The sequence below is a fragment of the Mytilus edulis genome, chromosome 7, assembly GCF_963676685.1.
Source record: "Mytilus edulis chromosome 7, xbMytEdul2.2, whole genome shotgun sequence".
In the NCBI taxonomy this organism is placed as follows: domain Eukaryota; kingdom Metazoa; phylum Mollusca; class Bivalvia; order Mytilida; family Mytilidae; genus Mytilus; species Mytilus edulis.
In genome coordinates, this window is record NC_092350.1 from 42418094 (window position 1) to 42430704 (window position 12611).

The 12611-nt window shown below is 31.6% G+C and overlaps 1 protein-coding gene across 4 annotated transcripts in view; it reads right to left on the bottom strand.

Annotated features, from left to right (window-relative positions):
- Positions 1-6865: 6865 nt before the first annotated feature.
- Positions 6866-12611, bottom strand: part of LOC139481514 (cysteine and glycine-rich protein 1-like) — a 29399-nt gene continuing 23653 nt past the window's right edge. For 3 of the 4 annotated variants that reach the window (XM_071264895.1, XM_071264897.1, XM_071264896.1), the window contains exons 7-10: positions 11226-11391; positions 10502-10643; positions 8296-8389; positions 6869-7464 (exon numbers count right to left, since the gene is read on the bottom strand). In XM_071264895.1, the coding sequence (XP_071120996.1) occupies positions 7397-7464; positions 8296-8389; positions 10502-10643; positions 11226-11391 (470 nt within the window). In that variant the 3' untranslated portion in view covers positions 6869-7396. Of the gene's footprint in view, positions 7465-8295; positions 8390-10501; positions 10644-11225; positions 11392-12611 lie in introns of all 4 variants that reach the window. The other variant, XM_071264898.1, reaches the window with a different exon arrangement.

The following is a 12611-nucleotide window of genomic DNA, read 5'->3' on the forward strand; positions in this document are numbered from 1 at the left end:
ACTCAGCCAACTAACCAAGATGGCCGCCATAGCTAAAAATAGATTTTGGCTTATATCTTTAAAACCAAAGCATTTAGAGCAAATTTGACATTGGTAAAATTGTTGATCAGGTCAAGGTCTATCTGCCCCGAAATTATCAGATGAATCAGAGAACCCGTTGTTGGGTTGCTGCCCCATAATTGGTAATTTTAAGGAATTTTGGCCTATTTTGGATATTATCTTGAATAATTTTATAGATAGAGATAAACTGTGAACAACAATAATGTTCAGCAAAGTAAGATCTACAAATAAATCAACATGACCAAAATGGTCAGTTGACCCCTTAAGGAGTTATTGCCCTTTATAATCAATTTTTAACAATTTTTTGTAAATTTTTGTAATCTCTTACAAAAATCTTCTCTGAAACTACTCAGACAAATTTAACCACACCTGTCCACAATCATCATTAGAGTATATAGTTTAAGAAATGTGTCCAATGACCGCGCCGGTGAACCAAGATGGCCAACATGGCTAAAAATAATACATGGGGTAAAATGCAGTCATTGGCTCATATCTCTGAAATCTAATCATTAAGAGCAAATCTGCTATAGATAAAATAGTTCATTAGGTCAAGATCTATCTGCAGTGAAATTTTCAGACTAATCAGGCAACTTGTTGTTGGGGTACTGCCCCTGAATTTGTTATTTTAAGAAAATTTTGCAGCTTTTTGTTATAATCTTGAATATTATTATAGATAAAGATAAACTGTAAACAGCAATAATGTACAGCAAAGTAAGAGCTACAAATAAGTCAACATGACCAAAGCTGTCAATTGACCTCTTAAGGAGTTATTGCCCTTTATAGTAAATTTTTAACAATTGACATAAATTTTGTAAATTTTTGTAAATTTTTACAAAATATTTTCCACTTTCACTTCTGGTCCAAGTTCATTATAGATAGAGATAATTGTAAGCAGCAAGATTGTTCAGTCAAGTAAGATCTACAAACACATCACCAACACCAAAACACAATTTTGGTCATGAATCCATCTGTTTCACTTGTTTAAAATGCACATAGATTTGACAAGGTAAGTGACACCGGCTCTTCAGAGCCTCTAGTTTATCACACTTCTTGCTTACATCAGGAATATATGGTTATAATTTAATTTAACTTATTTAGTCTTCTTGTTAAGTTTGTAAAAACAAAGAAAAAACATTGTTTTCACAGCAATTACTTACTGAAAAAACCCTAAATTCTGAATAGACAATAGTTTACACATTTAATTAAAGAAAAGATACTGTATAGCGTTTGTCTTGCCTTGAATGTGCATGTGATATTTGCCACTGGACATTAATTAACAATTAATCTAAGCTTTTGATTAAAATAAATCTGGTTCATTATTTATCATGTGTGTGGAAGTTGCTTACTTGTATGGCATTTGGTCTCTGGTCGAGAGTTGTCTCATTGGCAATCATACCCCATCTTAATTTTATCGGCATCAACAGTTACAGCTCCACTCTGTCCCAAAACAAATCTTTCGTCAAAGTGTTCTTGACTTCTATGAGTGATGGCAATGATTTAATATTTTGTCTGCAGCTTCATTATGTTGAGTTAAACTAAGTAAGCAATTTTTATACAACCGCAAAAATGAAATAAAATTTGGTCATATAATATTATTGGTATCACGTCGGTGGCGTCGTCTGAAGACAATAAGTTGTGTTTTAGTATTTCAATTGCTCTGATATTGTACCACATTGTTCATACCATAAAGTAGAAGGTTGGGATTTATTTTAAGGGTCATGGAGCAAACAGTCTAGGTATTAAAGGCCAAAAAACAAGCATTTTTGTAGTTTCGGGACAATAACTAATGTATAACTGTATGGATCTCTCTGACATTGTACCACAAGATTTCATATAACGAAAGGAAGGCTTTGATTCAGTTTGGGGTTAATATCCCTGAACATTTAGGAATAAGGGGCCAAAAAGGGGCCACTGCGGTCGTATTAAGCTGCACCCTGCAGAGCACCTGGTTACTTCTGCAATATATCCTGCCTGTTTTGTGATAGATTGAAATTTTACAACAAATTGTACTTTTTAAGAGCATTTGATGTCACTTCTAGTTTTAAATGAGTCAAACCTTTAAGTTAAGTTCGAGTGCAGGTATGAAAGTGGGATGGATAGTACCACTTAATACCCGTCGCCTATGGCACAGCATTCAAATCAGAAAACCTGCATACATTTGGTATACCTAAATATATTCTGCAAATGAAAACCAGCACTGATGAGACCACTTAGCTTTTGAACACCATTTACAACAGATTTTTATACAACCTCAAAATAGCTGCTTCCATATAAAAGTATGACACCATCATTGTCTGAAGATCTTTGGTTTCCAGGCAATTACTAAGTATAAGGATGTTCGCTTGTTATGTTTTGGAATTTTTGTCAGATTTTCTAAATCCTCTGGTTTTATCCTTATGAATGCCTTAAAAAATTTGCCCATTGACACATATTTTTTTTGTTATAAATCTTAAAATTCTTTTACATGTTTTTGAGAACTTAAACTTGTAAATGATACAGGTAGGAAAAGTCGAATTTCAAAGGCTAATATTTCGAAAACAAGCACATTGACCTATATATTTTTTTGCTCTTTTGATTCCTTTATTAATCCCCTATTAATATAAACTCGTGTTTTGAAAAGCTTATCATTTTACAACTGAAAACTCCCATAAGTGTATTGATCTCTACGAAATTGTACCACATTGTTCAATACCACACACACCACACAAGGAAGGTTTGATTGATTTGTGAGGTATTGTTCCCACTAGTTTAAGAAATAAGGGGGAAAAGCTTTTTCGTGTTTCAGGACAATAACTTTTGTATGCAGGTGCGGATCCAGGGGGTGGTCCATGGGGTTGGAACCCCCCCCCTTTTTTTTGATGATCAATGCATTTGAATAGGGACATGTAGTTGGAACCCACCCCCTTTATCCTGGGTTAGGAACCCTCCATTTTAAAATGGCTGGATCTGCCCCTGCTATGAGTATATGGATCTCTATGAAATTGAACCAAAAGGTTCTAGGGGTTATGCAAGATTTGCACGACTATTTTTTAACATATTTCAAAGTATATAAAGTCAAAACTAATTTGCATTTAAAGCATTTATTACACAACAATCTATCATGTTAACTCTCACAACCAGACTGTTAACACATAATTAACAAAACAACTGGTCAGTCTGTTAACATTAACAATAATGGCACCTACAGTATGACAACAATAACTGGTATATATATTTTAAGCCATGGAAACAGTTCACATCCTTATTACAATAATTATAGTTATGAAGAGTATTTTGAAGGAGGTTATTTGTGTGTAAACTCTGCTCACTCATAATTTGAAGTCCAAAGGACTTTATTATGAATTTGTCGGTGAATGGCTTCATAATACTCTATATTTACCATTCCAATAACATGCACTGGAAGTTATGTCCAGGTTAAATATTTCACCAACATATTATGTTATTATTTTAAGAGAAATTTATTGTATAAACCTTCAGAATGTCTATTAAACAATTTTTAAATTAGAGAAAATTTCCAAATTCTTCCTCGATATTCATTATTCAAGAGGTAAATGTGAATTTGTTGAAAAGTGGATCCGAATTTCTACTTATTTGACTCTCAGTCATAAACAAACAAAAGTAGAAAATAGTCTTGGGTTATTCAAATGTTATGCAACAAATTTTCATGGAAACTTAAATAAAATATGTTAAAAAAATATCTAAATTCTTTTTTCTTGTTTACATTGTACTCTGAATAAAATGTTCTTTGATATAGTTTCTTTCCACCATGCGTAATGAAAGTTCAACATATGGGGCCTTTTTTTGACATTAGCAAATGTTTCAGGTCTTTAATTTACAGTATCAGTTGCTTTTTATAATCCTTTCAAAGTTATTTTGTAAATGAAGATTTAATTGGTTCAGCATTACAAGTTTAACTGTTTTTTTGTGACCAATCATTTCACTTTGAATGCTATTTTAGAGCTTTTTATAAGTATTGACTTCCATATATAGGAGAAACAGAAAATTCAAGCAATTAAACTAAGATTTTGCAGATTTCTATCAAACAGCTGCTATATATTGAGGTATCTGATGTAAACAAGATAATTCTCAAAACAGCTTTTAATAGGTTTTTCATAGTATTGATCACATTGAATTTAATAAGGTAAACACAAGTATGATTTTGGTTGAAACAAGGATGCTATTTTCATTAAATAGTGACTAAGTATTTTGAAAACATGTGTGAAATTAAAAGCAAAATTTTGATCTATACATTATACAACAAAAATATATCTTGTATGAATATGAATTACACAATGACTCTTAAAAACGTGCAAAGCTTAACAAATGGGTAAACAAATCAAATGATCTATGATTTTGATAACAAAATGTGCAAAGGACTTGAGTTAATTGAAGAGAGTAAAGGTCAATAGATTTAAACATAATTTCAGGATGTAAAAATGCCATTTAAAGGCTTCCATTATGCCTTATAGTACAGCGGATTGATAAAGCCTTTGGAATCATAATTGATATCAATGATATAACTGATTTGTTTCAGTAAATGAAAGTCACTAGGGTCTTTAACATTTCATTTGCATAATAATTTAAAAAAAATCCAAGTGCATTCTTATATAAAAAAAGCGCCTAAAGTTCAAACATAATCTACCTGTAACATAAGAGTATATAAGTCTGTAATACTAAAATGAATATAGAATAAGCATACTAAAATGTACATATATAACAAATAAGTGTTGTTGTCAATTTTAATTATCATTTAAGGATTGCATTCATTTGCATGATTTGACAACCCGGCATACCAAGGTATCCACTTCAGGGACTCTACCAAAACGATTTCACAGGCGTTGGTTCACCTCGCGGAATTTAATTTATTATTTAATCGTGAACCCCTGCATCCGAAAGGAACCGCCAAGCTAACAGCGCCGATCTACAGGCCACCAGCATATACATGGACCAAGGAATATTCCATACTTACAACGAAATAACAACTGAATCAAGATGACGAAGATGTCCGATACCACCTATACATCTATAAATGATAGCAGATATAAATAATTGCAGAAGAAACGTACCACGGGCGCCGATCTTAAATGAACTAGGAATTCACAACTATGCCATTATACAGACCAACTACTGCAGACGATCCAAAAATTATATAGTCACCAAATAATTAACAAAGGAACAGCTTTTGACAATTTTATTATCCACAGCGGCGATCATAATCTTCCTATTGTTGCCGACGCGCCGGGAAGTAGTAACCTCCAACTATGGCCAGGTTGGAAGAGAAGCCTTGCGAAGTGGTAGGAACCATGGGAAGTTCGTCCTATTAGATGCCAAGCCTTTAGAACAATTTCATGTATCATATAATAGTAAAACGAACTCAAGTTACATTGTATACAAACTTTAATTTTCTATCTATTTATAACTCTGTATTGCTACTTTCACTTTTCATTGTTTCTCTCACCATGACGACGTCAAATTCAATGCACCACTTTGAGTACTTCAGGGGCTCAATTTCTGTATAAAAATTGTCCTGATGAAGCCTGCCTTGCAGGCGAAACATGTAGACATAGATAATAAAATTGCAGATCTTTTGAAGTGTTGTTGTCAATTTTAATTATCATATAACAAATAAGTGTTGAAAAAACACATGTCTTCAGTGGTAATACTCAGGCAATATCCCAAAACTTTGAAATCTTTGGAAAGATGACACTCCCCTTGATTTATGTCAATTTCTTCATCCCTGTATACTAACCAATTCAGCTGATAAAGTAGTAATTACCTTACATCATGTTTTTATTTATTAAGCAACTCACTGTCCTTGACATTCATCAGCAAGGGTTATCTACCTTACTTATGACCTTTGACTTATTGCAGAAAGAACAACGGTGTCTCAGGATGGAAAAGCCAGTTGTAAAGGAGATTTTTAATGCATCTTCTCCCAAAACTGGACTTTTGGATAATGATTTAGCATATTCCAAAAATTATCTATACTGAAAAATAACAAGGGAAGTAACTCACTTATCAACTCTAATGAAAACAAGAAATAGCATACTAGATACAAAGCAAGTCTATTTTAAAGATGAGGAAAACTAGTTAAGTAGTGTTTTAAGGATATTGCCTGAATCTTTAAAAATACTTTAAAAAAAAGTCTACATTAAAACATGTAAAGATTCTAAAAATAACTTACACAAATACCAGTAATCAATACAACCTTAATATACAATACAACATATATTTTTTATATCAGATTTTCATTTTAAACCTGATAATTCACACTGCTCTGTACAAAACTTCCAACTGCATTCAACAAACTTGAAAGTCCTGTTCATACTTGTCATGTACAATGCATTGATTCTGAATTACTTCAACTAAAATACACTTTCTTTTCGTGGTGAATAAAAAATGCCCATAGATCAAAAAGATTTTTGATTAAAACAGTTAATCAAAAGTCTGAAAACTACAATTGTACAAATCCAAGTCTTTATCATTAACTAACATTATATTTTTAATATAAAAATGTAGCATACAAAAGTTATCTCTAAACATGGAATGCACACAACCTTTTTTGTCTGGCAAGCAAAATATAACTTTATGTTTCTTGATATGTGGTAAGGGTGATATCATCTTCATAAATTTTGAATGAATAGAAAAAAAATATTATAAATTGTTAAAAAAGAAAAAAATGACTTATAAATTACGAGTTAACTGGACTGGTTTGATTTTGTTTAACAAATTTAAGAGTACAATTCATAAAAAAGTCAGTAAAAATGTATACCCATTTACCGGTAGTGATAAAAAAAATTCAATAAAATAAAAAAAACATATAAATTTAATTTTATTATTATGACAGAGCATATTTCAGATCGTATATATTCATAAACAGATTTTAAAAAGGTTGATGACTAATGATAGGCATATAAAAATTGTGTTGTTGGTTATTAAACCAAACAGTCAAAGTATCATTTTTATTACCAGTACCATTTAAAAAAACAAACTTTTTGAGATTCTTTTAAAAACAAATTAAACTTATATGAATATGATCTGTAAAAATGTAGGCAGCTAAAAGGTACACGACTTAAAAATTCAGTAAAATAAAAAAGAAGAAATTTCATTAAAACACATTTGGCATTTTCATATGCATTAAAACATCCATCCAATCAACATCAATGTTAACTTATACAATAATATCTTTATGTATTAAAAATCAAAACTAACAAACATTTTATGCATAAGGTTAAATTTGTCAAAGACATCCTGTTCATTTAAAAAAATATGTGATAATGCCAGGTTTGATTTTCTTGAGTAGATATGTTCATCTTAATATTTCACATATGTCATTTTATCCTGTATGTTGAAGGGTTTGTCCAAATCCAAATCCTTTTGGTCCAAAATATTTTGCATAACATGCTGAAAAAAAGAAAAAAAAGTTCTTGTAATTTTTGATATTAAAATGCTCTTTAGAAATTAATGTGATGTTTTTTTTGCTTTTTTTTTTTTTTTTTTTTAAATCAGACATAATGCACAATTGCAGCCATTATGTGATTGACACTATGTATACAGTGAAACAAAAGTGAAAGAAAGATGGAAATGTTCAAAATTGAATATTGAAGATGAATATTTAGCTTTCTTGGATGGAGAACTATTGTATTCAACTGGATGTTCAAATTTTAATGTAAGGTTTCTTCTTACATAAATCAATTTTGGATGTAACACGTCTTCTGATTGGCTTAAAGTTTTTTGTCTTTCTGCTCATAGACATAATTTTGTCTTATGACCAAGAGGTTACCAACATTTTCTCATGATTTACTCCTTAAAATAGGAGTTTGGATTAAATTTTAAGGACTGACTAATACATGTACTTTCGTTTGTTTTACAAATTAACATAAAAAATGTAATGCACAATTTTAAATATCCTGCTATGCTTAGATAGACATAGACAATCTTCATAGACAGCACAAATTATTAGTTATTTTTTTTAAATATTTCTTATATTTTGTTACAGCTTACTGCAAATTAAGATATTATTGCAGTATTTTTATTATTGCGAAAAATTCGACAGGGTCATAATCACAATAATTTAAACTCACAATTTGAAAATGTTTATATAAATTGAACAGGATTTTTTTCAATATCACAAACATAAAAATTGCATTTTAGTCTTAAATGACAAAATCACAATAATAAATGCATGCAATAATTTCTGAATTTACAGTAACTACAACCATATATGTAACTTACATCTACAGAAAACTTCATCTTCTTTATGGGTGAGTGTAGTAGAATCAAGTCCTTTTCCACAGGCAGTACATTTAAAACAGCTCTTGTGATATGTCTGTGAAAACAAGTGGAAAAACTGTTACAAGACAATAAGATCCTATGATGACATCATTATACAACTTGTTACGATTTAAAACTTTACAGATTGTTAGAGGACCTGCCTAGAGTGGACGCCATGTCTTCTAGATGTTAATTTCTTATTTGTATTTTTTGGTTGGTCACATAGACATACTCGGCATTTTATTATTTCTAGGACTTTATTGGCAAAGTGCTGGCAGGTGCATTTAAAACCAATCTAAATTGACTAGGATTGTCAGTTTTCCTGCCAAAGGTTATCTCTGTGCACTCCTAATTCCTCCACCACAAAAAAAGCCAATAAAGTGGTGCTTAACAACAATCAATCATTTCATTTCATATTTCATTGTCTGTAATGGCTATGTTACTGGTTATACGTAATCTCAACAAATGATCATGATAGCAAACTTCAAATATCCTTAATAAATATTATGAAATCTCTGTTTGTCTTACATTGTATATACAAGCATTTTAAATCAGTATGTTATAAATGAGAAAAATGAAACATATAACACAAGTTTTTATTTCATGTAAGAAGTCCATTTTGAAATAATTAAAAAAATTTCTTTTAATTTTATTTAAACAAAAGCTAAGAATGAAACAACAATATAGAGATAACTTTCTCATGAAATAGGTATTCAGTGAGAGGAAAGACTATAGCAAAGTTAATAAAGGATTAAATAGACAAAATACATCCAAAGGAATTAAATGCACTTAGATGCATTTGAAAAGCTTAATTTTGAATTAATTTTGATATATATTATTTATCATCAATTACAATAATTGCACCAGGAATCTTTAATCAATAATGTTAATGAAAACTGCATGCACATTGATATCTCTCTCAAGTAAAAATAGAAATGATACATTTTCTAGGTTAAAATAGAATTGAAACTAATATTGTGGATTCACAAATTTTTGTGGATAACAACTTTGGAATATTGAAGGAAACCATACACCTGGGATATTTTATTTCATGGTTTTACCAATGTCGGCATTAATACCAATAGAAAATGTGTACTTGGTTGGAAATTTGAATTAGTGATTAACCTCAACCCATGAAATCTACGATATCAAACGATAATTAATGAATCCACAGTAAACAGATCTCATTTTCAGAAGAAAAATTTATAATAGAGTCTTTCTAGTACAAATGTATCAGCATTCATATATAAACCTAAAAAGAATGCAAGTTTTATATCTAAGTTTTTAGATTACAACAATAGATTTCAGGAGATGCAAATAATTTGCAACAGTGTTAACCTGATGATGATCTGCAGATGGATTTTCATCCTAGCAAAGAAAGAAACTATCTTAATATAGGAAGTGAGGCATAGGATAACATAAAATTACAGAGTTTATCTTATTCAATACAACCAGAGAATATCACTAAAATCCGCTCAACTTTTAACAACTTACAACAAATGTAAAATAAAGATAACGAGGGTTTTTTAAGAACTGAATGCTTCTTTTTGTTATTTTATATCAGTGTACAAGCATTTACTGCAGGTTCTTTTGTAGTTTGAATATAAAAGTAATTTCCTATAGGGGTAAATTCCGTAAATAAATATACTTCATCAGGGATCGCTCATTTATGGGAGAGAGCTCTGTATAAAACTAAGGTCCTGTGCTCTTCTAATTGGTAAATTATGTTTATAATAGATAATATTTGATAAATGGATCAAAACAACAGTTAAATTTTTTTTTTTAAAGTGATGAAATTACATTCTCTTTACAACAGGGTTGAAAAGTAATGAAGGTCGGTAAAGGAATTAAGTTTGAATCTACAGTGTTTGTAAACAAGGCCACGTGAATGCCCAAAAATGCCACATGAGGCTATGTCTTTATTGTTGCAAAAGATAGGCCTACATTTGTACGTTCCTAAATGATATATGAAAGCTTTCTAATTTTTAAAGGTAAATCAGGTATACATTTAATTCAAGACATAGATTAGCATTAAAGTCAATGGGAGAATTTTTTTCTGAATTTACACCTATAAATTTCTGTATTTGTCTCCCCTTTTCTATGTACCCATTAATTCTTATCATTTACTGTTGCTTGAAGACCCAGCTTTGAATTATCTTAGGCTTACCTGTCCTCCTCCAAATACTTTCTCTGCAAAGTAGACAGCTTTGCCACACCTAGGACAAATGTCCCCACCCCCTATTACAGCATTTTGTTTTGTATCAGGAAGCAGTGGTGCAGCCTGGGCAATTGATAGGCTGGATACATTTCTGTAATAAATATAAATATATTCTTCATAAAATTATGTATTCTATAAATATGAGTTTGAAGTTGCATATGTGGAGCCCTAAACATTACATGTATTTTTAATTATTTTGATTAATAAAAAATCATGTTTTGTTGTTCAGTGGGTGTGGTTTGTTAAGTGTTTCTCATCACTTGTTTTTTTATATACATTAGACTGTTGGTTTTCCTGTTTGAGTTGTTTTACTCTAGTAATTTTGGGGCCCTTTATAGCTTGCTGTTAGGTATGAACCAAGACTCTGTATAGAAGGTCTGTTTTATATACATTAGACTGTTGGTTTTCCTGTTTGAGTTGTTTTCCACTAGGATTTTTGGGGCCCTTTATAGCTTGTTGTAAAGTGTGAACCAAGATTCTGTATAGAAGGTCTGTACTTTGACTTACAATTATTTACATTTTACACATTGTGACTTTTAGTTAGTTCTGAAGCCTCTTTTGGATCAATGATTCTTTTTTAAATGTAAAACCAATAAACCATGCATTATGTTTCTACTTGCAAAAGTAGCAAAATTTATAGTTTTATGGAAAATATTCCCCATATCAAGCTTACTCTCTAGTAACTTCATCAGGATTTCCTGTATCCATGGACAGTCCAGAAGCTCCTCCTGCGAATCCATATCCTTTCGGTCCAAATAGCTTCCCGTAACAATTCTTACAGTAAACATCATTGCCATGATCTGTACAGGTAGTACTATCTAACATCTTGTTACAGTTACCTGGGAAAGTAGTATTAACATGAGTCAAGTTTATTCGAATATATAACACGCTAAATTTCGAAGCTTATGGTTATATCCAGGAATAAACCTTATAAAATAAATGATCTTTTTCTTTTCTTTTCTCTTCTTTTCTTTATTTTTACAATTGTAATCCTTGACACAAGTTTTTATGCTTTAAAACCAAGAAAATGCTGTTCCTTGAATTTTGACATTTATAATTTTTAGTAATTTGCATATTTCCAGTATAAAACCATGATAAGATCCATCCAAAAAATCTGCTAATAAGTTTTTCTACATATTGTGTATAATTTAAAGTTTGTATTTCCAGCCCATGATTTTGTATAATTACCACATCTTAGGCAAAGCTTGTAGCATTTCCTGCCAATTGCATTGAATTCTTACCACATCTTGAACAAAGCTTGTGGTGTTTCCTGTCGTTTGCATTGACTTATTATAATTACCACATCTAAGGCAAAGCTTGAGGTATTTCTTGGCCTAGGCATTGCCTACCTACCACATCTAAGGCAAAGTTTGAGGTATTTCTTGGCCTTGACATTGCCTACCTACCACATCTAAGGCAAAGCTTGAGGTATTTCTTGGCCTTGGCATTGCCTACATTCCACATCTAAGGCAAAGCTTGAGGTATTTCTTGGCCTTGACATTGCCTACCTACCACATATAAGGCAAAGCTTGAGGTATTTCTTGGCCTTGACATTGCCTACCTACCACATCTAAGGCAAAGCTTGAGGTATTTCTTGGCCATGGCATTGCCTACCTACCACATCTAAGGCAAAGTTTGAGGTATTTCTTGGCCATGGCATTGCCTATCTACCACATCTAAGGCAAAGCTTGAGGTATTTCTTGGCCATGGCATTGCCTATCTACCACATCTAAGGCAAAGTTTGAGGTATTTCTTGGCCATGGCATTGCCTACCTACCACATCTAAGGCAAAGCTTGAGGTATTTCTAGGCCATGGCATTGCCTACCTACCACATCTAAGGCAAAGCTTGTGGTATTTCCTGTCAATGGCATCAACTTCTTACTACACCTAGGACAAAGCTTGTGGTATTTCTTGGCCATGGCATTGCCTACCTACCACATCTAAGGCAAAGCTTGTGATATTTCCAGTCAATGGCATCAACTACTTACCACACCCAAGACAAAGCTTGTGGTATTTCTTGGCCATGGCATCAACTACTTACCACACCTAAGACAAAGC